Source organism: Mustela lutreola, chromosome 4 (genome assembly GCF_030435805.1).
Source record: "Mustela lutreola isolate mMusLut2 chromosome 4, mMusLut2.pri, whole genome shotgun sequence".
Lineage (NCBI taxonomy): Eukaryota > Metazoa > Chordata > Mammalia > Carnivora > Mustelidae > Mustela > Mustela lutreola.
In genome coordinates, this window is record NC_081293.1 from 190,802,402 (window position 1) to 190,828,192 (window position 25,791).

The 25,791-nt window shown below is 49.1% G+C and overlaps 1 protein-coding gene and 2 gene segments (V, D, J or C); all 3 read left to right on the forward strand.

Annotated features, from left to right (window-relative positions):
• LOC131829868 (T cell receptor beta constant 1-like) overlaps window positions 1–25,632 on the forward strand; it is a 145,841-nt gene extending 120,209 nt beyond the window's left edge. The window contains 5 exon segments of the C gene segment in view: window positions 20,092–20,133; window positions 23,851–24,240; window positions 24,778–24,795; window positions 24,945–25,051; window positions 25,367–25,632. Of these exon segments, the coding sequence occupies window positions 20,092–20,133; window positions 23,851–24,240; window positions 24,778–24,795; window positions 24,945–25,051; window positions 25,367–25,387 (578 nt within the window).
• The window catches only part of LOC131829867 (T cell receptor beta constant 1-like), a 116,034-nt gene that overhangs the window by 81,436 nt on the left and 8,807 nt on the right, over window positions 1–25,791 (forward strand).
• Window positions 9,463–13,060, forward strand: LOC131829869 (anionic trypsin). Its single transcript, XM_059172083.1, has 5 exons — window positions 9,463–9,596; window positions 10,634–10,793; window positions 11,836–12,089; window positions 12,419–12,555; window positions 12,855–13,060. The coding sequence occupies exons 1-5, from the start codon at window positions 9,557–9,559 to the stop codon at window positions 13,005–13,007; spliced, it is 744 nt and encodes a 247-aa protein (XP_059028066.1). The 5' UTR covers window positions 9,463–9,556; the 3' UTR covers window positions 13,008–13,060.

Consider the following 25,791-nt stretch of genomic DNA (forward strand, 5'->3'; position numbering starts at 1 on the left):
TGAACAACATGAGCTTCGAAGATAGCAGCTTTTACCTCTGCAGTGCTGAAGACACAGTCCCCGGCACAGATCAAAGATCTGAGCAAGAACCTCAGCTAGCTCCCTGCTCCCCAGCTCCCACCCAGATGAGCCCAAGGCCCCAGACTAGGCAGGGTGGTGGGGGAAACCACAGCTCCAGCTGTTCGTGTGATTGTCCGTGGCCTGGGTGTGAATGGGTCCACTAGCCACGGGAAGAGAGACTGCAGGACAGACTGCAGGATGAACTACAGGAAGGGTGGCCACCAGGAGGCTGACAATAAAATTTCTTCCACCAGAGTGTTGAGAAGTACTTGGTAAAGACCATTGGATGTAGTTTGCCTTTAAGTGGCAGGGTCAGGAATGACCTTTAACTATTTTATCTCAAGGTTCTATTTAGCTTGCTTTCCATCAGTATAGTTCAGAAGGCTCTTGGTCACTTTGATATCATATTAGTCCATTACACCGATGGCATTATGCTGGATGTTCTCAGGGAGCAGGAAATAGCAGTTGTGATACCTCAGTGTGATGTATGCATGCCAGACCAGTGGAAAGTCTGCAGGGAGCTGCCACATCGATGAGCTTTTGAGTAGCCTAAGATCTGGGACAGATTGGATTAAACCTCCTAAAGTGAGAGATGAGCTGCTGAACTTTACACCATCTGCCAAGGAGAAAGAGCTGCAATGGCTTAGTGAGCTTTCTGGACTTTGGAGTTAACACACACTACGCTGTGGTCCATTTTATGTGTCATCTCTAAGGCTAGGGAACTGTGAAAGGGGGTTCCGTAGCAGAACAAGGCATAATTAAAGCTGCCCTGGGCCATGCACCAAGACGTCCAGGGGCTCTCCAAGTGCCTGTGGCTGATGGGGATCTCTAGGGAGCCCGACATTCCCTAGTAAGAGAAGCACTAAGCATATGCAAAGAGTTTTAGTGCAAAGCCACACTCCTCTGTCAACAACTTTATTTCCTTTGAAGAGCGGCCCCTAGGTCTTGATTTAAAGCCTCATGGTGGCATTCAGGACTGTGTGTTAGCTGACCCTCAGATCTATAAAGCTGGTCTTGCACAGATAATTCTGTTATTAATTGGTAAATATGTAAGCCCAGACTCAAGCACAGTGGGAGGAAGGCACTATTCCATTTCAAGAGCAAGTGAGAGTCTCATGGTACATGCTTAGACCCACAGAGCTTTACTGTCAATCCATACCCAAGGGTGCATGGGGATTTCCTATTTCCAGGTGAAAAAGCACCAGCTTGTTTTCTGGGTCGGGTCGCATGTTATTCTGGAATCATCCATAGAGTCTAACACAAGTGTGGTTTTGAAAGGGAATGGTGAAGGAAATCATCTCACGGGCTACAACTTCAGTCTGTGACTCTGGATGTCCACATTTTATATGAAGGAAGATGGTCTGGGGTCCTCTAGACGTCTGTCACACAGTCATCGAGACTGTTCGCTCACATTTTCCTCCTCTTTGCTTCTGTGCTGCATGCTGGGTCCTTTCTTTGGAACTGTAGGCCAGTTGCCTCATTCACCTCAGTTCCAATAAGCCATTCAATGCTTTAATCAACTTTGTTCATTTAAATTATATTTTCATTTCTGGTAAATCTATTTGGCTCTTTTACAAATATGGGCAGTCGTTTTAGAAAGCATCTTGCTCCTTGTGTACTTTTAAATTATTTTCTTTAAGGATATTAAGAATCTGCTTAGAATTTTTATCTGTTAATGCCAAAATTTGATGATGTTTTGTGTCGTTTGTTTGTTTGTAGTTTCTGCTGGCTGTCACTCAGAGTAGTTTTTTTTTTCTATGTATTATATAATTTGATGTTGTGCATTATATAATTCATCTTTGGGAATTCCTTAAAACCTGGGCAAAAGGGAGGTTTTCCAGGAAATATTTACTTTTGTTTCTGTCAAGCAATTGGGTTACAACAGATCCAATATGGGTTGTTTTTTTTTTTTTAAGGTTTTATTTATTTGACACAGAGAGAGAGAGAGCATAAGCAAACAGAGCAGCAGGCAAAGAGAGAGGGAGAAATAGACTCCCCTCTGAGAGGGAGCCTGGTGACTCGGGGCTCAATCCCAGGGCCCTGGGATCATGACCTTAGATGAAGGCAGTTGCTTAACCAACTGAGACACCAGGTGACCTCCCCACCAGAGGGTTTTATTTTCTAATTCTCATTATATATCTTATCAATATAGTGTCTGTCCCAAACCTCAAATACAGCGTCTGTCCCAAATTTGGAAAACGTGCCAAAGGAACGACTTATTCAGTGCCCATGAATATTCAGAGAAAAGTTTTTTTTTGATCCTCCTCCCAAAGCTAAGACCTAGATAAATAATACTCCTTGTTAACTGACTATGGGATTTTTTTTTTAATTTGCCCATTCATTAAGTATATAACTCTTCCTGTGTTCTGGCTTCTTATGCCCATCTCACTCCTGGTCCTCTACAAGGTCAGGTGGCTACTGCCCAGATTCTCTGATTCCCTGATTCTCTTGACCACAGGGATCCAGTAATCCACGGGGCCTGGGCTAGCTTACCTTCCTGCCTCACCTTCCCATTTCCCTGAGAAGCCTGCAGATTCACCTACAGATAAGCCTCAGCTTGCCAGCCTCTGATATTGCAGAGAAATGGTCTCTTAAGAACCAGTAAAGTATTGTGGGAGGAACTTGGTCTCTGTTATCTGGCAGACCTAAGTTTAAAAGTCGGCTCTGCTGGGGCGCTTGGGTGGCTCAGTTGGTTAAGTGGCCAGCTCTTGGTTTCAGCTCACGTCATGATCTCAGGGTCCTGGGACTGACCTCAAGTCCAACTCTGAGTTCAGCAAGAAATCTGCTTGAGGATGCTCTCTCTTCCTCTCCCTCCCCCCCGTTCTCTCTCTCTCTTTCTCAAATAAATAAATCTTTAAAAACAACAACATCAATGAAAAACAAACCTCCGCTCTAGTGTTTTACCACTGGGTGTCACCATAAACAAGCTGAACAGATTCATTACATTTATTCTCATATGTAAAATGAGGATAATCGTGAAATAAAAAATGAGGAAAGAGAAATTGTTTTAAGGATGAGATGAAAGCATCCACATAAGGCACATACAACTGTACCGCAGACAGAACACACAATTAGTTTAGTACTGCCTAAATTTCTTTCTCACTGTAATATATGAAATTTTATCACTAGCAATTTCTTCCTCAAGGCGCGGTATTGCCCTCTCTGGGAAAATTTCATTTATTATTGCCATTGTTTCTCTTTCTTTCAGCTATTTTAATTATAAAATCAATGCGTATTATTGTAAAAATTGAGATCATTCATTTAAATAAAGTTAGATCATATGACACATACTGTTTTATCATTTTTTATTCTCTCAACCTGAGAATATTTCATAAATACCATTTCATGTAAAAAATGTACTTTATGGCTGCCTGAATGTCTCAGTCTGTTAAATGTCTGCCTTCAGCTCAGGTCATGATCCCAGGGTCCTGGGATCAAGCGTTGTGTCACGCTGCAGCCCCGCGTCGGGCTCCCTGCTCAGCGGGGCGTCTGCTTCTCCCTCTGCCTCTGCTCCTCTACCCCTGCTCTCACACACACACTCTCTCTCTCTCAAATAAATTACATCTTTAACAAAATATATTTTAAATATATACTTTAACTTTTATGACTATTTCAATATATTGATGAGTATCCTTTTTATGAATTTTACTATCAAAACTAAAAGCAAGGTAAATATTATATGTTAGATGACAGGGTTGTTTAATTTAAAAGCAATGGCGTATGTGTTGATTTATTTCTGTTACAGACTCAGCAGGGAATATGAAAGCCCTCTCTTTACACGACTGGCCCCTTCTCAGCTAGGTCTCAGCTTGGAAACCATCTCCCCAAAGAGATCTTTCCTTATATCTTAGCTAATAGAGCACTTGTCAACACTGCAGTCACTCACACATATTATCATTGTATCCTATTTTAATAATACCTAACCACTACAGTCTGATACAAATATATATACATAATATATATATTCTTATTTATTGTCTGCTTCCTGTCACTATGCCTCCTCATATGTGTGTAGATACACACGCAGATACATATAAGTACCATGAAAGCAAGGACATTTCCTATCTTCTTCATTGCTGTTTCCTTAAAGCCTAGAGATCCTGTAGAGACATTACAGGAATTCAGCCAGTATTTACCGAGGATTACAGACTGAATTGCACTCTACCAAATCTCATACAATTACAGTCATAAGTCCTACTATTTTAAGATGTCATTGTATTTGGAGATTTGGGCTTTAAAGATCTAATTAACTGAAAAACAAGGTCATTAGAGTGGCCCTACTCCAAACTGGTCAGTATTCTTTTCAGAAAAGAGGAGGACATCCTAGAAAAGCCACCAGGGCTGTGCCCACAGAGGAAAAGCCACATGAGGACAGCGTGAGAAGGCCATTGCAAGCCAAGGAGAGAGTCTTCAGGAGACACCAACCCTGGTGACACCTTGATCGTAGAGCTCTAGCTCTCAGAACCAGAGAAAGTCGATTTCTGTTGCTTAAGACACCTGGCCTGTGTTACTTTGTTATGGTAACACCAGCAAACTAGTACATTGAGTAAATAAATATGATTCAAAAGAAAAGAGGAAAATTTGCCAAGCAGTATAGATTTCCTTGGAGAAAAAGTCAACAAAATATTTGACTTTAAACAAAGTAAGCCCATAACCAAATGAACTGAATTGTCCTAACAGGGTCAGAACAGGTGCTTTGACTTATGCTTGAATAGAAAGGTGGCCCAAAAATGTGCCAGCTCCCTCTGCTACATTCCCATGGCTGGGGAAGAGAACAGATGTTATGGGTTCTAGGGACCTAAGCCCATAACCTGCTCAAACACAGTGGCCCTGCCATGGAGGGTCCTCAAATTGGAATGATATTGGTACTTGTGTAGACTGAGCATTCAATGCGGAGGCTTGGAAGCCATCTGGAGATCCTCCGGGACAGGTTGGCCAATAGGAATTGGACTAACCCATGGCTGCCTTCCATATGGACAACACATTCTAGAGTTTGTAGAAGCCAAATGAGTGGAGAGAGGCCAGTGGACTAATTGGACTTATTACTGAACTTGGCTTATGGAGCTCAATCTGGATCTAATATGATTTAAGAAAAATAAATACACATGTCATTTATTAAGCTCTGAGTATCATGGAATAAGTCAGGGCTACTACAATAATACCACATGGATATTGCTCTTGGACTCTCTCCTGCCTTTCTTCCACTAACTACCCTCCAGAAGATCCTGGGGCCACTTAAGCAGATCTAATAGGCCCAGGGAATGGGACAAGGAGTGATGGAGATGTGAACAGAAAGACCGTTGCATTACGAGAACCAGTCTTTCGTCAGAGAGTGTTAAAGCTTCTATTGCCAGACACTTCCCACTCTCTCCTCAAGTCTGAGGCATAGATAAAATGTGCAAATGGAACTTTTCACTGGGCACAAAATTGCCTGTCTTCTTTTACTTCAAGCTGGGGAGCAGGACGACGGGGCGAGCAAGGGCAGATGCCACCATTTAGTCAACCAGCCATGGTCCAGCTACATGCCCCCACCTCTGTCTCAGTGTTTGTAGGTTTTGGACCACACAAATCCAACCTTCACTATTCAGAGTCAGTGACTCCCAGGCTCAGATAGACAAGAAAGCAGTTCCTACTAGACAAGAAGAAATTGTACCATGGGGAAAACATGTGGTTTAGGGGAAAAAAAAAATAATGGAGGAAAGAAGCTGGAAGTTTGGAGAAAAGAAAGCTTGGAATTTGACAACGTGGTTGAAAAGCAGTGAAGAACATGGGGGCCCAAAGTGGAGTTGACTGTGAGCGAAGGAGAAATAGACCTGGGGGTGGCGTGGAGTGGAGTGGGGGTTTGGGGAAAAATTGTTTAAAAAAAAAAAGACAAGTAATTTGGAATCTGACCAAAATGTACTTTTTAGACCACTGAGAGGTCCAAAAGCCCCCCGTGTGGAGCAATACGGTGGGGAATGAACTTAGCTTGAGTACGGAAAGGGTCTGATGTGAACTCCACGTTCGTCAGCCAGGTGACCCGGGAGAAGTTACTTAACCTCTGAGCTTCAGAATCTTTCTTTGCTTGCTTCAAGTTTTTATTTACATTCTAGTTAGTTAACATAGTAGGATAATACTGGTTTCAGGAGTAGAATTTAGTGATTTCTCACTTATGTACAACACACCATGCTCATCACAAAAGCCTGAGATAGCAGGGTCTGCTGCCTCCCTCATGGGGCTGCTCTGGGGATCCAACAGAAGAAGAGAAGCCGAGTGTTCTCTGATAGAAAGCAGGCAGGCTCTAGAGTCAATGATCATGCTGAAATCCCATCTCTACTACTTACTGGTTATGAGACCTTGAGCAAGATACTCCATCTCTACAAGGCTCATTTTGTCATCTGTGAAATGGACAACCTCATGGGTGATTGTTAAAATAAAGTGAAAAAAGATCCATGAAAGACTTAGCAATGTTCGGTATAGTAAGCATTTATCATAAATAAAAAACAGTGGTGGGGCGCCTGGGTGGCTCAGTCCATTAAGCTGGAAGAGCAGCCAACTCTGGATTTCAGCTCATGATCTCAGAGTGTCGGGATTGAGCCCCGAGTCTGGCTCTGCTCTCAGTGAAAGTGTCTGCTCCCTCTCCTTCAGCCCCTCCTCTCTCTCTCTCTCTCTCTCTCACTCACTTTCAAATAAATAAATAAGTAAATAAATAAATAAATATATTTTTAAAACCCAGTGGTTTGATAGGCTAATTTTTAATGAACTACGAGAATGTCTTGAGAAATGGTTCAGAATGATGATCATAAGAGCTGCAGAGACTAACCCTGTTGAACTTGGGAAAAGGTAGACCTGAATCCACCCTACATGTCTGAGCCTAAAACACGACGTCATCATCTCACTTAGAGCTATTTTCTCGGCCTCTAAAGTGATTCCTGCTGCCGTCAAGAAAACTGACTTCACACTATGTTGTGGGTATCATAGTTTGTTCTGAGGAGAAGCACAGAATTTCAGGCCAGAGCTAGTCTTCAGGTTTGAGACACAGAAAACCCTCAAGCTCTTGGATGTTCCCTTTTAGTCAGAGTCAAAGCCACAAACACCTATCCAAAAATTTCCTCCCTATTCCCCAATTTCCTATCTTCTACCAAGGATCACCTCGTCATATGCTCCCAGGGTAACTGCCCAGGGAACTCTGCTATGTGTTCCTCTCATCTGCTACCACAGGACTTCCTAGGACTACCCCATGACAATGGGGCAAATCTAAGTACATATCTAGTGACATTACAGGGAACGCCTCTATTATGAAGACTCTACAACCTGAGTCAGCTACCCCTGAGTACAGAAAGACATGTCATCTGTTCCTTGGTTGTAGCCTAGAGTAGAACAGGGCCAAAGTAGAACAGGGCAAAGTCATGTTCTGAGACCAGATACCAAGTGGAAGATTCATTCCATCTTCTATTCTGCCAGGGGGCCAAGCATCAGGAGGGACCAGGAGGTACATTTTGTTCTCTGGGAACCTCTGGCTTGATCCCAAATAAACCTTCCCTTATATGGCACCTGTACCAATTCCCAAACTTCCAATGCTGTCCATGTCTTCTGGTAGCCTTGAGGCCACCTCTGCTATTTTTAGATCTGTATTCGTGACCAAGACAGAACCTTGCTGGTTCTCAGTCTCTTCCTCTATAAATGGAAATAATTTGGTTCTGCATGTCTCACAATTAAAACACTTGTGAACAGTCAAATTCGAAACTCAATGCCAATGAAGATCAGCATGCATACCACTGTTTGTGTGTGTGAAGGCTCGTTAAAAGCTGTCAGGCACGGTACAAATATAGCACCTTCCCCCGGAGGTGTGAGCCCATCAGGATGAGAGGAGGTGCCATTGGAGAGGCCAGAGCTCTGAGCAGTAGCTGTTCTGTTGTGAGGACGCCAGCCTCCAGCCATGCCAGGCACTGGAAGAGGGTTGGGCCCCTCCCAACCCCGTGAGCCCCACAGTGGCATTTTCCCCAGCTTCTGCTAGTTTCCATTACTTCATTCACCCAGCTTACTTCCTGTCTCATAGCCAGACTTCTGAGCCTTTTTCGCTTTGTTCATCACCTCCAGAACATGTACTCATTTCTACCTTTCAGAGAATTCAAAGGTAGACTGTGCCCCCTCTGGCCCTTCACCACCCTGGAACTCAGAGGAGCTGGGAAGGAGAAGCAAGACATAGACACTCGCTCCACCTCTGTTTCCCTCTGGCCCAGTCATCCCTCAATAAATTACAGGGTTGTGTCTTGGCGGGTCCCAAATTAAGGTCATTTCTGGGAAGATTAACTCTGTACTGAGCCCAGCACAATAGTCTTACTGCACCTAAAATAGAAAATTCCAGAACTCCCCCCTTTTATTGTTCTGAACGATCACCAAATACTCCACACTTTCACTATGTGCTAGTCTCTCTACTTACGGCTGATTCTCTGATCAGAACCTAAATTTTCCATTTTCCAGACCCTTTCTAATATGTGGTCTGGAGCATACAATCAGAGCTCGGGCTGTCAGCGCTTAGCAGGTGGGGGCAATTGAATCACCACTGGTGCAGACTCCCAGGGCAACAAGGAAGCTGCTCAAAAAGAACCCAGAACATGGCTCAGTGGGTTAAGCCTCTGCCTTCAGCTCGGGTCACGATCTCAGGGTCCTGGGATCGAGCCCTGCGTCAGGCTCTCTGCTCAGCGGGGAGCCTGCTTCCCCCTCTCTCTCTGCCTGCCTCTCTGCCTACTTGTGATCTCTCTGTCATATGAGTAAATAAAGTCTTTAAAACAAAAAAGAATCCAGAACCGTGCGAGTGACGAGAAAGATGAATACCCTCATAGAGAGGAAGGATATGGTTTGGGGGCTTCCAACCTCCTAATGTATCAGGTAAATGTCCACTTAACTTCTTTTTCCAAGGGCTCCTGTCTGCAAGAGCTGGTGGGAAGGAAAGCCAGCTGAAAGCCCAGACTCCCATGAAACTCTGCTTCTCCCTTCTTGTCACCTGTTGACAGTGGGGTCCTGGTTCCCCAAAGCCTTAGATGTGACCTTCTTGCCCAGTGGTTTCTACTTGGGAGAAGGGTCGTCATGCTTACAGATGTAAGACTTCTCTCCCTTCGTGGGAGAGCAGCCAAGTTCTAAGCCCTTACTTAGAGTGAGTTAAATAAATCATGTCAGAAGGGCCAGGCTGTGCCTCCTCTTCTCGTCTCAGGCCAAGAAGGTCCAGCTGCGACATACGGGGGCTTAGCTTTTCCCCCCACACCCCAGAGTCCTCCCAGGGGTCCGTTGGTCTTCCTCTCTGCTCTCACAAGGCACGTTTTCTTATCACCGGTGGGTCACGACTCCATAGACGACCAAACACAGCAGAGCTGATACAAGGCTGAGGGAAGGGAAAGCGACAGGTGTATTTGCCTGGGAGGAACCGTGACTCTCCACCCTCACGTTCACCCTCTCCCTCACCTTGGGAGCTATAAAGGCTCTCCACCAGCCACTCAACTTCTACACTTCTGCCATCATGAATCCACTCCTGATTCTTGCTTTTGTGGGAGCTGCTGGTAAGTTCATGCATGACTTTGGACCACCCTTGACCACCGCCCCCCCAGCCCCGACCGAGATCCCTGGTCCACTCTTGCTGCTCTTCTGCGTTTACCTGGGCTCTGAGAGTCTGTCTCTCCTGTCCGGCAGCCTTCCTTCCCATTCCTGGGCTCTCTGTAAGCCTCACTCCTCCCACTTTGTGCTGACCCCGTTCCCGACCCCGACATTCATCCATTTATTTTGAGACGTTGTTGGGAGAGGCTATAAAGGGAGAGCAGGTGCAGGCGGTCCGTGAAATGAACCAGGGGTCTTGAGGTTCAGTTCCAGCAGGGCTGGGATAGCTCCCCTAGAGGTGTTCTCAACCCCAGGTACACCTAGGGAAGCTGAAAGAACACTTATGCTGGAGTCCTAGCCCTAGAAATCCTGATTTCATCGGCCTGGGGTGTGACCAGTGCATTGAATTTTTAAGTTCCCCAAATGATTTTAGGATCCCCACGTGGGCAGCCAAGGTTGCGAATCACCATTCCTTTGGCCCATGAGTTGGCTTACCTTTGTCCTGCCTAATGGGTCTGGGGGCTCCTGTCCCCAGGCTCGCCCTGCAGATTTTTAGTGATTGGAAAAGCTGGGTACAGCCAGGGCTACTTAGCCAGATTTTCCTAGCTAGGCCAATCCATCCTGACGATCTGGGGTTCAAATAGCCACGAGGAGCACACCAGTGGAAAAAGAGAAGCACTGAGTGGATGACAAAACCACATTCGGACCCATGTCACACTGAGTGCACTGTGAGGGCATTGTCTGTGTCCTCGCCCTGGAGCCACCAGTAGAGGTCTGTGCGTGAGCCCCAGGGGGCACGTGGCCATGTGGCCTGCAGACATACCAAGAGACTCAGGAGCGCTCTGTGCTGTGACCCTGCTGGGGATGGAATGCTCCCTGCCAGACCGTCTGTCGTCTCTGTGCTTATTGAAGACGTCTAACCCACGTGCTCCAGCCAGGGGACTCCGGGCTCCACCCACCCATACCCGCTGAACTGGCTTTTCCCTTCCTGTCTCCATTCAAGTTGCTTTCCCCACTGATGAGGATGACAAGATCGTCGGTGGCTACACCTGCGAGGAGCATTCCATCCCCTACCAGGTGTCCCTGAACTCGGGCTACCACTTCTGCGGCGGCTCCCTCATCAGTGACCAGTGGGTGGTGTCCGCAGCTCACTGCTACAAGTCGTAAGTGCCGTGTCCTCTGGAGCCCTCTCTGAGAGCTGGGGTCAGCCCGGGGGTGCAGAGGTTGGAGAGAATGGCTGGGTGGGGACACGAATTTGTCTCCGGCCACCCGGCTTACAGGAATGAAGGCGCCAAGAGGGGCATTCGACAGAAAGCCGCTCGCATCCAAAACTCAAGAGATGAAACAGCAAAGGCTGTTTCAGAAAAGGGTCAGAAAAGCAAGTAGGGACTCTTTTGGGGTGGTGAGGTCCAAAAAGGAAAGCAGCAAGGACCTCACGCGGGTAACCTTGCCAGCTGGATACACACCGAAACTATGTAAGATAGGTTAAAAAGAAATACTGTTGCCTGGCTTCTATCCCAGGGCACTTAGAATTTTCAGGAAGAGGGGTCTGACTACTGGTGAGTTTTTAATGCTTTCCACCTCTGGTGACTGGACTCTGTAGCAGAGCTGAGACTCACTGCCTAGACCAAGGGTTCTCAAACCTGAGTGGGCATCAGAATCACCTGCAAGTCTTGCTAAACTGCAGACCACTGGGGCCCCCACCAGAACCTCTGATTCAGCAGGTCTGGAGTGAGAACTAAGACTTCGTACATCTAACAAGTTCCTGGAGGGCGCTGAGGCTGCAGGTCCCAGGGCAGGGAGACCACTGGACTAGATCATACAGGATGATGGCACTCACCAGACCCAGACGGGCGGGAGGAGAAGTCTCTGCATGTTTCTAGGCAAACTACAGAGGATGAGGAATATATGGGGAACTTCAAGGTGGTCATTTATGCCTGTGGCACCAGGTGCAGGGGTTGGGGGAGGGGTTGTAGGGAAGGCAGCTGGAAAACCAGGTTGAGGAGCAAGCCCCATGTCCTCTCCCTCGATGACCACCTACCTCTGAAAGAGAAAGTTGTTGGTCTCACCCCTGTACTGACCCACTACCCCTCTCCTGCCAGGTGATTCTGCCACACTCCCACTTGTGAGTAGGGTGCTCGAGAACCCTAGAGAAAAGCGGGCATATAGAAAAAAAGGGTCTCCCCATGCTTGTCTTCCCAACAGCCGCATCCAGGTGAGGCTCGGAGAGCACAACATCGAGGTCAATGAGGGGAATGAGCAGTTCATCAACTCGGCCAAGGTCATCCGCCACCCCAAATATAGCAGCTGGTCCCTGGACAATGACATCATGCTCATCAAGCTGTCCTCGCCTGCTGTCCTCAATGCACGCGTGTCCACCATATCTCTGCCCTCCGCCTGTGCAGCCGCTGGCACCCAGTGCCTCATCTCCGGCTGGGGCAACACCCTGAGCTCTGGCAGTGAGTGGAACCCTCCACAACTCATCCTCCAACTTTCCCACCTCTCCCAGAACCAGCTTGAACCCCACTACATGCAGGCCTGGGTCCTCGAGGGAGGCAAAGCTTTAAGGAGTTAACCCCCTAGAATCCAAGTAGGGGACAAATACAACACCTGTTATTGTCCCATCTAGGGAGGGGCTCAGCAGGAATCAGTCTGGAAACAAAACCCATAGTTCCTTGCTGAAGCTTGTACGTTCTTGGTGTCCTCGGTGTTCAGCCCTGGGTCGCTGTCCCCCACGCTGGCCTGACTGCCATTTCTCCTTTCCTCCCTCTCTCCCTGCTCCTCAAAGTCAACTACCCTGAGCTGCTGCAGTGCCTGGACGCCCCACTCCTGAGTCAGGCCCAGTGCGAAGCCTCCTACCCCGGCCAGATCACGGAGAACATGGTTTGCGCTGGCTTCCTCGAGGGAGGCAAGGACTCCTGCCAGGTGACTTGACTCCTCCCATGCTGAGACCCCTGCCCATACACATGGCCTCCTGGGGAGCAGGATTTGAACACCCAGGGCTGTGGGGCTGGTGCAGGAGGGCTTCAGGCCATGGCCTTCTACAGAAGCGAGGAAGGCTAGGCTGCGTGGCAGTCACCCCCTTCATGAGAATGAGCCACCATGGGAGACCTCCAGAGCCACAGAGCTGAGCACAATGCAATCTTTAAAAGTTCAGATGATATAGGGTTCTGTTTGCCCTTTTGCCTTCTTTATAAAACTTGTCCCACCTTCTTCCTTCCCAGGGTGACTCTGGTGGCCCTGTGGTCTGCAATGGAGAGCTCCAGGGCATTGTCTCCTGGGGCTATGGCTGTGCCCAGAAGAACAAACCTGGAGTTTACACCAAGGTGTGCAACTTTGTAGACTGGATTAAGACGACCATAGCTGCCAACAGCTAAAGCCCCCCCAGTCCTTCTGCCATCACTATGCTAATTAAATGTTCCTGTTACAACTGTCTGCGTCTGTGCCTGCTTCCTTCAGCCACTACCCCCTGGGAACATCCTCCCAGCTGAGGTCAGACAGCGCTCTATCCCTCAAAGATGAATAGAGTGCCCCAGCTCCCAAAATGTATCCCATGGAATACTAGATTAGCAGTGTGTGAAGAGATGTAATCCAAAAAAATAACAAGCAGGGGTTCATGGAGACTATTTTCAGGAAAAAAAAAAAAAAAGACATTTTAGAAGGCTGCATTAAAAAGTTTCCTTGACGTTGGAACTTCCCTGGGGTCTGGAGTGCAGTGCCCATGTGTGCCCACTCAAGGCACAGCTTGCATGACCTCATCATCTCCTATGGCTGCCACCCTGGGCTTAATCATTTTGGAGAGACTCATGCTGATCACCTTGGCCTCTGCTGAGCCCCCCTGTACACGTACTCTTTCTAGCCCAGTGTGTACTTGCCCCCAGCAGCCTGCCCTGCGCCCTCTTTCCCACAACCTGCTCATATGTCCGAGGGGGACAACCCAGCAACCTGGTCTCTATCCGTTATACTCCTTTGAAATCTGCCTCTTATTCATCCCATATAATGATATCAGTGTGTCTACCACACTGAGCACTTTCCAGACGTTTTCACATTTAGTTCCTTCACCCTCTGAAATGGTTACTATTCCAGCGGTACAGGCAAGGAAGCAGAGGCTCAGAGAAGGCAGTTAGCTTACCAGATCCCTCATCCAGCGGACAGTAAACCTGCGGTCTGGCTGTTCACTAGCCTGACCCCCCAAGCCGGCAACCTCTTCGCCCACCCCCCATCCCTCCTGCTGCAGCAGTGGTTGGAGATGCTGCCCAGCCTTCAGCTCTGCTCCTCTATGGCTCTCCAGGCCATTCTCTGCCTCCCTGCAGTTCATGCGGGCTCTGCTCCCTGGTCATCTTCCAGCTCTGTCCTCAGACAGATGCTCCACGTTTCATCAATTCCTGATTAATACTTTGCCTGACCTCCCACAACTCCCAGAACAGAACCTGAGCTCCTGATCCGCAGATGAAAGGCTCTTCCTTCTCTGCGGTCCTCCCCTCTCTGTCTCTGCTCCAGTGCTTGGAAATCCCAGGGGCTCCTCCAACCAGCCATGAACCTCACACCTGTAGCCCTGGGCATTACTGGTCCATCTGGCTTGACCCCCTTCCCACCTGCTCCTTCAGCCTCTTCAGAAGAGTCATTTCTGATTCCTTCTGCCCTGGGCTCCTCCTGCCCACCCCCATGCTGGCCCTGTTGACCCCGTGGTCCGAGTGAGGAGCCCTCCTCTTGAGGGTGCTTGCCGCTGCCACAGTCCTGCTCCTGCTGCCGCGTAACTACGGATGCATCTACCTGGCGTGCAATGCTGAGCTCCTTAGGCAAGAAATCTTGTCTTGCTCATCCTGGCATAGCTAGTGATTAAACAATGCCTACAATATAATGGGCAGTAGTGCCATGATTGAATTATTAAAGTATGAGCTAGGACCGGAGGGGAAATGTATGGAAGACAGAAAGTACCTTCCGGAACACCGGTTCTCCAAGTGTGGACCCTGGCCCGGGGGGGGACACCAGAATCACCTGGGAATTTAGGAGCGGTGCCAATTCCGGCGCCCCTCCCAGACCTACTGAATCAGAAATTCTGATGAAAATGCCACTTGCATTTTCCAAGAATTCCACATCATTCTGATGCACAGGGAAACGAGAGCCATTGCAGTGGGCGCGACCCTCGGCAGCGCTCTCTGTGGAAGCAGCAGCCGCTCACATTTTCCTTGTTTGCAGGCACCACAATGAAGCTTCCTGTGGACTCTCTAATTTAGATCTCTCAATAACCCCCTAAGGTAGGCGGTTTTGTTATTAAAGGAGCATAGCAGCTTGCCCTGGGCCTCACTGACTGGACTGGAGGACCCGGCAGTCTGGCTCTGGGAGGTGGGACTCGGGGACCCCAGTAGAGCCCCCGACTTAAACACCAAGGGCCAGGTACTGGTTCCAGCTCTGTCACCTCCTCACTCGTGACCGGGACAACCAGCTTCTTCAGGTTGCGGTTTCATCTGAGGAAACTAGGAGACAAATTTGGGGTTTAAATGAATCGAGGAATGTGCTCCAAAAGTTTCAAGAAGGGGCACCTGAGGGTCTTGGTTAAGTCTCCGACTGGTGGTTTCACTCAGGTCATGATCTCAGGATCCAGAGATGGAGCCGGCGTGGGGCTCCACGCTCAGTGGAGAGTCGGCTTCCCCTCTGCCCCTCCCCGCCACATCCACATTCTCGCTCTCTCAAATAAATTTTAACATCTTTTAAAAAAATAGCAAGAATTACAGACATGTGAGATGCAATTTGTGTATATCCTTCCCACGTCTCAGCCTCGGGAAAGGCAGGCAGGTAACACACTCACCCCTGCGGAGGGAGGCGGGGCGGGGGTGGGGGTGTGGGGATGTGTGTGTGGGGGGGGTGAGAGATGTGGGGGGGCTGGGAAAGGTTCCCTCCAGCACCAACCACATTCTCTCACGCCTTCAAGTGACACCCCCCCCCCCCCAGATGGCAACAATTTAGGTCTAAAATAAGTTAGGAAAGGCTGCCCCCTGCTGCCCAAGATGACGAAGATATTGAATGAAGATGATGAATGATTCCCACCCCACACCTGCCCAGCTCCTACACGGTAGAAGAGAAGAGCTGTGTGTGCTCCTGGGCACATGGACGGTGTGAGTAGCAAAGATAGCACAAACCCCAAAACTCCATCAGGATTGAAAGTAGCTGTGGCACCAAGGGGCGCCTCGGTGGCTCAGTGGGTTGAGCCTCTGCCTTCGGCTCAGGTCATGATCTCAGGGTCCTGGGATGGAGCCCTGCATCGGGCTCTCTGCTCAGCGGGGAGCCTGCTTCCCCTCCCTCCACCGCCCCTCCCCCTGCCTCTCTACTTGTGATCTCTCTCTCGCTCTCTCTCTCTCTGTCAAATAAATAAATAAATAAATAAAATCTTAAAAAAAGAAAGAAAGAAAGAAGGAAAAGAAAAGGGAAAGAAAGAAGCTGTGACACTAAAACAGAGTGGTATTCTTTTAAGGCCAGCTGGGCTGAGGGTCCCCAGCCAGATGGCCAAAAGGAAACTCACTTAGAGAGCAAATTACTGATAAACAAAGGGGTAAATGCTACAGGAAAATATATGCAAACAGATCAAAATAAATCATTACATTGAAGAAAGTGTTCCTCAAGGTGGGAATGGACAAAAGAGCAAGCTTGTCACTTTCCAGTTGGTGAAAGCAATTGATGACCCTCGATCTCAGCAATGGCAGATTGTTGGAGGATCCCCACTATTCCTGAGTAAAATGCACAGATGTTTTCTTTTTTCCCTAAATTCTAAGAGCCACGTTGTTGCACCCAACTCGTGACACCACCAGAGGGCGCTCTGACGTTCCCCGCGGCTGACACCTGTTGGGGGGTGAGGGGATGGCAAGCAGTGCGTCCCGCGTGGAAATGCAAATACCCAGGGTAATGTTGTGCTTGATTATTTATTTAAATGCTTATCAATAAACCCACTACTAGAGATTTTTAACGCAAAAGATCTTGAGGACTACTCAGAAATATGCATTTTTCACAAGCTTCCTGAGTGATTGGAGACCAGATAAGCAAAGTCAGGACCATATAACACATCGAAAAATAATGACTTTGTGAATTAAACAAGTAGATTTTTTAAATCACACATTTCAAAGTATTATTTCAAACAACACTTTGTTGGTATTTTCTTGAAAATTTTTATTAACTTAAGTTTAATTTTAAATAGATCATATATGGCTCAAAAATTGAAACAATACAATAGAGACTAAAACTATTTTTACTTCCGCCTTCTTTCTACCTCCTCCACTCAGTCTTAGTAAGCAATCATTTTGATTAAGTTCTTTTGTACCCTTCTAGTGTGTCTTTGTACAGAACCAAGCAAACAAATGCATAATTCTCATGTTAGTTCTCCAGTAAAAGGGTTTACTGGACAAAAGATGGTATATGGAAATGCTGACAGGCAACTTGCTTCCCCCCCCCCCCCAGTTAACAGTATATATCTTAGCTTTCTAGAGCAGGAAAACATTTGTATTCTTTTTTAGCATTGAATAGTATTCCATTTTGTGGATGTATCCCAGGTTATTTATCCAGACCCTTCCTGATGGGCATTTGAGTTTTCCTGATCTTCTTGCTACCCTAAATAATGCAAGTATTTTACAAACATGTTTTATTTGTATGCAAGAATGATTATAATTATACAATAATATAATATAATAAAATAAAATATATTATATAATATAATAATTATAGGATAAACACCCAGATGAGGGATTTCCACGTGAAAAAGTAAATACATGTGTAATTTTCATAGATATTTCCAAGTTATTCTCCACTCGGGTTGTTGTCATTTTTTGTAAAGTGTATATTTCACTACACACTAGCTAATGGTCTTCTTTAATTCAATGTTGTCAGTCACATTGGTGAACAGCGGTATTTCGATGCAGTTTTCATCTGCAAGATTTTTTGCCTATGGTGCAACATCATTTGCATTTCTTTTTCTCTGAACCATCTGTTCTTTGTCACTTTCATTGTGCTGCTGCATTATTTTCTTCCTGATTTCTAGGAGTTCATCATATACCGGGGAGATCAGCCCTCATGATGAGGATTACAGATGTTCTTTCCATATTGTCATTTCTCTTTTGAGTCTGTGTATATTTTTCCGTGAAAGTGTGTCATCATTATGTAACGAAGTTTGTCTTTTTTTTTTTTTTTCCCCTCCTAGATTTTAAGTCATAGTTTGAAAGGCAGTAAAAGGAAGCACTATCGAGTAAATGAGATCTAGGCCACTCAACTGGAGGTTACATTTCAGGGTCATCTTGTGCAGGAAAATACAACACTGACAGCAACTTAAGTGTACCTGCCCCTCAGGGAAAAGAGGGGAAGGCCGTGACTACAGTCACATTTCAACCTGCCTGTGACTTGATGTATGCAGCTCTCCACGTCTACTTCCCCAGCTCCCTGTTCCTAACCTTGATGTCTGAAGTCCCCAAGCAGAGAGACAGGCTGACAACACACCAGTGCTCCCACACCAGCACCCGCTTGGAAATACTCTGAGCTCTCAGCTGTCGTTTTGTCTCTGCCTAAGGAGCCCTACTCCCGGATAGCTCATGTCAGTGCCTCTCCAGACCACGCTAGAGGTTCAGAGTTGGCCAGAGGGACGGTCTGAGTATGGAAGGATCCCATTCCCAGATGAAAGATGTGGTCTCTGGGTGACAGTCTCAGGGGCAGGCCCTGGGTAGAAAGGGGGCTGGTGCTCCTTGGGAGGGTGTCTCCCCACAATGAGTGACGAGTTTACAGGAGGGCGGGTGCTGGGGAAACCAACCCCTGTGGCAGCAGCCTCACAAAGACACACAGCTCTGGGGAGCCAAGAGCGTCCTGAAGAAAGGGCATGGGGGTGAGGAGGGGTCTCCCCCTCCCAGCTTCGTCTGTTCCCTGTCACCACCTTGCAACATGGGGAGTGATGTCACCGACCTGCCCTCCAATGCCTGGGAAGGAGCACCTGCTCGCGTGGTTTCTTCCAGGCTCTGATGCGCAGAACCGTGGGAGGGTCGTTTTTTGTACAAAGATGTAACATTGTGGGGACAGGGGGCCACGGTGATTCAACTCTATGGGAAAGCTTTACAAAAACCTTTCTGCCTGTCGCCAACCCAATTTCTCCACTTTTCTCCTGGGTCATGAGCCTGAGGGTGGTGTGAGTCAGAGCGCTCCACCCCACCCCTGTTCCCCGGTCAAGCCAACACCATGAACAAGGACAGGCTTGGATCAGGACTGAAGCTTGCAGCCAGAGAGCCCAGATGGAAGAAGACGCCTCCCTGGCACCGCCGGTGAAGGACTCCGGGAAACTCCTTCATCCCAAACCCCACAGAACTCAGGGCAAGGTCAGTGGGAAGGTGCATGGGAGGTGACGCATCCTATAGAGGAAGAAGCCAGAAATATCCCGGCCCTTCATGGATCTGGCCACTGGCTCCAGGACCCTGCCCTCCTTTCCAGATACACGTCCTTTGGGTGGACCCTCAGAAGGAGTCGAGAAGGTAGTGTGGGGCCCATTGGATAGGCCCTGGCCATGTTCTGTGGCCCCAAGAGTCAGCTGGAAATGTTCTGTGCAGTTGGAGGGGCTTTCTTATACCAGAGTCCTCCAGACACTATCCAGGGCCCCATCTTCTTTCCATGCCTCAGATTTGTTTGTTTCCCTGCCCCACATCACTGTGTGAACACTGAACTTTTCTTTGGAGAAGGCACCAGGCTCACAGTTATAGGTAAGACATGCTCTGGGTCTTTCCAGGTCCCTTGTAGGTGAAAGCAGGTCCCAAGTGTCCATTTGAGAGTGGCCGTATGCTGATGTGCTATGATTTTACCTTCGGCCCAGGGACCAAGCTGACGGTTGTCGGTAAGGTTGGGGGCTCTCCAGGCAGGGTGTGATGGGGATGATTCTATCCTGGGAAATGGGCAAAGGAAGGGATCCCCCAGGTCTTGGGTCCTGGTCCCAAGATGTCATCCCAAGATGTCTAGAGATGTCATCTCCATCTTTGGGAACCAGTAACCAGGAGGGTCCTAGTCTAGGCAAATCCACCCAGCCACCGGGGATGGAGGGTCTTCTGTAAACTCAAAACTGAGCCTCAGTGGTTAAGGCAGAGGAGCGAAAGGAGATGCTACTGCCTCTCTGAGTAGTTACCTAACAGAGGGAAGCCTAGAGCTAGCCCAGAAGTAAATGAATGAGTGTTGACTCTGGTCTGTCTCCTTCACCGACTTGCGCTCTCTGTAGGGGCTTCATATCTTTCCTTGCTCAGAACTTCGTAGGAGACCACACTGTGGCTCCTTGTTTCTGACTGTCCAGGGACCTGGGCAAGCTCTGGAAGGGAGTGGGGGAGAATATGAAGCAGGGCCGGCGGCTCTGGGAGGGAAAGAGATCCACGAAGGCACCCATCTGTCCCCAAATCCCGGCTGAACTCGGCAGACGGGGGAGGTTCTGAAGTGGATCTGGGAGGCTGTGCTCTTGAGACACCCTCCATTTTGGGGAGGGGACCCGGCTCACTGTTGTAGGTAAGTGCATCAGGGCAGAGGGCTGGGAACCCACAAGGAGGGACAGGGGTCCGGGTGGAGCATCCCTCTTGGAGGTTTAGGTTAAAGCACATTTTATCAGCAAGCTCTGAATTCTTGTCTTGATGCGGGCAGGCGGGGACGGCCCCCCTCTCCAGGAATCTCTTGGACAGGCTATGCTAGGTCTGTGTTCCCCTACTGGGAGGCAGGTAGTCTCCTCTTGGGGTCCCCTTGTCCATCTCCTGTCTCCTTGGAGGATGCCCAGTCATGGCCTTGTAAATGGGAAGCCTCTCGCCTCAGAGCTGCCTTACTCCTGCTGTTTCCTCCCCGGCTCAGAAAGGAGAGGGACGGGGAGAAAGGGCTCGGGGTCACACACCCGAATCGGTCCTCTGACGTGGCATTGCACACTGCGCACTGGTCCCCCCTTCACACCTCCCAGAGCAAAATTCTGCTAAGGAAAGGGAGAGGAGAGCAGGCAGGTGTACTTGGGAGGGCAGGAATTGGATGCAGCCAAGGGAAGTTTTCCTACCGGGCTGCAGTGTTGTGTAACAATGAAAAACTGTATTTTGCAAGTGGAACCAAGCTGTCCGTCCTGGGTAAGTAAGAGGCTTCCTGGGGGGCAGGGTGTTGCAAGAGTGAAGTCCCAGGAGGACTCCCGGGACACAGCAGGGAAAAGGCTCCGGGAGTGTGGACGAGCAGAGGAGGTGCTGGAAGTTCTGGCGGACGCTAGCTTCTGGAAGGAAAGGCCCCCGAGAGCAATTCTGGGGTTTGTCACACCCTCGCTGTGCTGTGGAGCAACCAGGCCCAGCACTTTGGAGATGGTACTCAACTCTTGGTCCTCGGTAAGGAGCAGGACAGGGGTTTAGGGCTGTTGTCCCTTGGACGTAGGGTCCCCGTTTCTCCTCCCAGCCCTGGTTGCTGGGGGTCAAGTCAACTCTCTTGTCCCTGGGGAGCTTCCAAAGAGCTGTGGCGGCCACTCCTCTTGGTGCGGCTTGGAGGGTCCCTCTATTCCTCTTCCCTGAGTCTCCAGTCCTTAATATTCGCTCCTTACTCTTTCCTTGGTTCATCCTTCCTTCTCATGTGTGTGAGCGCGCGTGTGTGTCCATTCTAAGCCTGCTCCTCTTTCCCCATAGTATGCTTGGACCTTTCTCCTAACGGACCCCTCAGGTCCAGAGCCATGGTGGAGCTTGGTCCTTGGGAGCGAGGACTTGCCCTCTGGCAGGAGCCCTCCATGGGTTTTACCACGGCTGCCTGCAGCTGTGTTCCTATAACTCGCCGCTCTACTTTGGGATGGGCACCAGGCTCACCGTGACAGGTATGGGGCCGCACTCCTGGGGCCCAACTGGGGTTGTCTGTGTGTGACTGATCAGTCCAGAAGTGCAGGCGGCAGGGAACAGGGGTGTAAAGGCAGGGCTCAGAGTCACCCCTTCCCTCCTGGAGCTTCGCAGACCCTCAGGTTTACGGCTCCAGATTAACTCTTTGGGCTTGTTGTGTTCTCACTCTGCTTCTCTTTATTCTCTGGGACTCCTCTCATCTCTCCTATTTTAAGGGTGTGTTGTTTAACTTTTCTCTCATTGTCTCTCTCTCTCTCTCTCTCTCTCTCTTTTTTTTATTTGGATCTTCTCCATTTTCCCTCCTATTCTATCTCTTCACCGTTGACTCCATTTTGGTGAGTTGTTCTGTCTTCTATGTTAAAGTCCTTCTAATATCTACCACCCGCTCAGAACTCTGTGCTAGCCTTTGTCTTCCTCCTTCTCCGTCTCGACTGGCCTCCCAAGATCCATATGCGTCTTCCTGAAGTGATCTAGGGCTCCGGAGGCAGCAGGGGGCCAGACTGGTGAGACTGGGCTGATTTGAGGGGTGTTTCTGAGCCCCGAGGGTAGAAGTCCGTGTCACAGTATAGCGAGGGCTGCGGTGGGCGTCTGGGGGACACAGTGCTAGGCAAGATCAGAGGAGATACAACTGGAAACTTATGCCATCTTAGTAATAGATAATAAATAAGGTATAAAGAAGAGAAAATAGGCAGAAGGCCCCATTTTCTCAAACCTCAGGATCCATGCTGGGCTGGTAGAGGAAGGAGCCGATCACAAAACACTAACACAGCCTGAGTGTGCTTGGGGAGGAAGCGGACAGGTGGAGGGCGGGGAGTGGTGAGACGGATCTGCGCTGGGCATAGAGACAAGGCCAGAGGCATGGGGGACCTGGTCCTACCAGACTGGCTAGCTGGAGCAGAGTTTGTCCTGCAGATGGAGGCTCAGGCCAGCAAGTGTATTTTCTCACAATGAGAAAATACAAATTTCTGGGGTTTGTAATACCTGGAATCTTGGGGCTCATGGGACAGGCTGGGGGATGCTCGAGCAACTGGAAAGTGGAAATCTCAGAATCTCTGAGATGCAGAAAATGGGGTACTAGCGCCAGCCCCTGAGGGTGTTAAATTGTTAGGGGCTAACTTCTACGGAAACCTTTGTAAAAGGCTCGGCTTACTGGGGCCATTCTTTCCATCCGTGTCATTTATCAGCACTGTCCCAGCCTTTGACCTTTTTCCAAAACTGCGTCTCAATCTTCGCATTCGAACCACGTCCCAAAATGTGGTTAAAGTGAAGACATCTGGGTTTCCCATACCTCTGCTCCAAAAAGCCATTGCTCTGGTCAATATGGAGCCAAAGAGAGGACACAGTCCATTCTGGCAAAAAGACGGGAACATGGGAAAGAGGTGTGCTTTCTCTCATCCCTCGGTGTCTTCCCAGGGGCCCTGCCTTCCAACAATTCCAGAAATTCTCCCCTGTATCACACAGGAAAAGGGCCCAGGGCTTCACAACATGAGCTCTCTGACGACACGGCCCTTAGACTTTGAAATTCGTTCATACCCAGCAAATATGACCTGAACCAGGATTTCCAAAGCTGGCAGGGAAGCTTGCTGGGCACTGGAAGGAAAAAAGGGTTGGACCCATGGACAGTGTCTTTTATGGGATTATAGCCACCCTGGGCAAGCTACCGCACACCCCGCGTGTCCTAGTGTAAATGGAATAAAGGTGAAACATCGGATACATTATACCCAGCGGATTCTAGGCTCCTCAAAGCAGGTTACATGTTTAACTTACACATACACACACATGGGAAAGAAAAGGAAAAAAAAGTGAGTTGGGAAAAGCATTTAGAACAAAGTATAGTCAGATACAACCGGGCAGTGTCTCCTCCAGGCAGCAAAAGCTAGTTCTCTTACGTGCTATCGCAAGAACAGACACGCAGACACTTTGTACAAAAGGAAAGTGATAATTAGAAAAAGTTGATTTGGTTCCTGGGATCGTGTTGCTGGAGAGAATCATCAGCCTCAAATCCCAAGCTCATTCAGCTGTACCATAGGAAGAACCGATAGTCACCCACTGAAGAGGGCTCTAAGCAAGGGAGAGAAACAGATAGACTCTCATGATCGAAATGGAACAAGGCCTTGAGAAAGAGACTCTGTCAAGAAAGCCAAGGAAATCAGGACACACTGCTACCTTAGGGGCTGGAAGACGCAGTCGGCAGGATGCCTCCATGGGGTAACCAGGACGAGGGGCAAAGCTGAGTGAGAACAGAACGAGACAGGACCTACTACTATATAATTTGGCTTTAGGATGACTCCATTTCCAGCTCTCTCTGTCTCTCTTTATTTCTGTCACTGTCCCAACCCCAGACAGCTGTCAGACCAGTCCTGTCCCAAATCCTTTCCCCTTGCAGAGAATCTGGAAAAGGTCAAACCTCCCACGGTCACAGTGTTTGAACCGTCAGAAGCAGAGACCTCCCGAACCCAGAAGGCCACACTCGTGTGCCTGGCCACCGGCTTCTACCCCGATCACGTGGAGCTGAGCTGGTGGGTGAATGGGAAGGAAGTCCAGAATGGGGTCAGCACGGACCCTCAGCCCTACAAGGAGCGGCTGGATGAGAATGACTCCAGCTACTGCCTGAGCAGCCGGCTGAGGGTGTCCTCTGCCTTCTGGCACAACCCTCGCAACCACTTTCGCTGCCAAGTCCAGTTCCACGGGCTCGGGGACAATGACGAGTGGCAGAACAGCCAACGGACCAAACCCGTCACCCAGAACATCAGTGCCGAGGCCTGGGGCAGAGCAGGTGAGCGGGTCTGGGGGCTGGGCAGACAGTGAGCTGAGCACAGAAAGGCAGTGCCCAGGCAGACACGGGACAGGGCAGGAAGACCAAAGCCCAGCATGAGGGTGAATGGGCACCCCGGGGCTAAGTCCTCCCCCAGATCCTCAGCCCAGCAGAGCCCTGCAGCTGGGCCCCCTTCACTGTATGAGCCTGTGTGGCTCAGCACCGATGGGGGTGCCCCCAGCCCCTCTGTGCCACCACGTTCCACAGAGTTCCAGGATGGCATGGCTCCACGGGCACAGCACCAGAAAGACAATCTAGGTGTCTAGTCTAGTCTCTTCTGTGTCTAGTCTCTTCTGTGAGAAGCCCAGTCGGAGCCTGGGGTCCGTGCTGACCAGAAGGCTGACTTGCTGCATTAGCATTTGTGTCTGGCTCGTTCTTAAAGGAAGCACAGCTTCCAAATAGTTTTGCATTAGCTTCAGGTGTGCCCAGCGTGGCGACTTTCCGTCTGCTTTAGAAGATGGGGTCTCTCACCCATTCCCTCCCCCTTCTCTCTTTCAGACTGTGGCTTCACTTCGGGTAAGTGACCGTCTCCTCTGCTTGCTCTGCGTCTCCCATGGTTTTGTCCCGGAAGCCGAGCACGGAGAACCATGGCCCCTGGGGTGGGGGTGGAGAGGCCCGAGACACATGCTCACAGGTCCCTGTGTGCTCTCCTTTCCTACCCGCAGTGTCCTATCAGCAGGGCATCCTGTCTGCCACCATCCTCTATGAGATCCTGCTGGGGAAGGCCACCCTGTACGCTGTGCTGGTCGGTGCCCTGGTGCTGATGGCCAAGGTAAGGAGGCGGGCAGGATGGGACTCTGGAGGTGACACTTGAAACACAGCAACTCAGAGCTGTGAGTAGTCAGAGATCCCGCAGGCAGTCAGTGGTATCAGGAGAAGAAGACAGAGGTCCACCCACATGCCTCAGCAGATGTATTGTACCTCCGGGATCACAGTGGGAAAACCAGGCAGAGAGGGAGAAGCTGAGGTCACCTGAGAACCCAATGAACATTGTAAAGAGCTCTACCATTCACCCTGTCAGCAGACCATCCTACTTCCTCTCAGTTCCCGTCACTCCTGGTAACCCCTGAAACCTTCTCTTCTTCAGGTCAGGAGAAAGGGTTCCTGAAACTACCTCAGAGGCAGAGGCGGGAGCTTCCAGCTTGCTATTCCCCAGTATGGATTCTCCTTTTTCGACTTCTAGCCAGTGCTTCTCAAGAGCTGTTTTCATCTCTCCGTTCACCCCAATAATTACCCACTATGTTCCTGAACACCTGGATGCTGATGACCCAAATCTCCCTAACCCAGGGGGACCCCTAGTGTGACTAAATTGACTGTTGACTGAATCAATAAAAATGATGTGTTCTGGCTTGACTCCGCCTTATGAGTGTCTTGATACATCTTCTGCCCATATCGGGCCTCCCATGTGACTCCTCCCATGTGACTCCTCCATGTGAATACCTTTTAGAAATAAAAGGTATTGGACACCTGGGTGGCTCAGTCGTTAAGCATCTGCCTTCGGCTCAATCATGA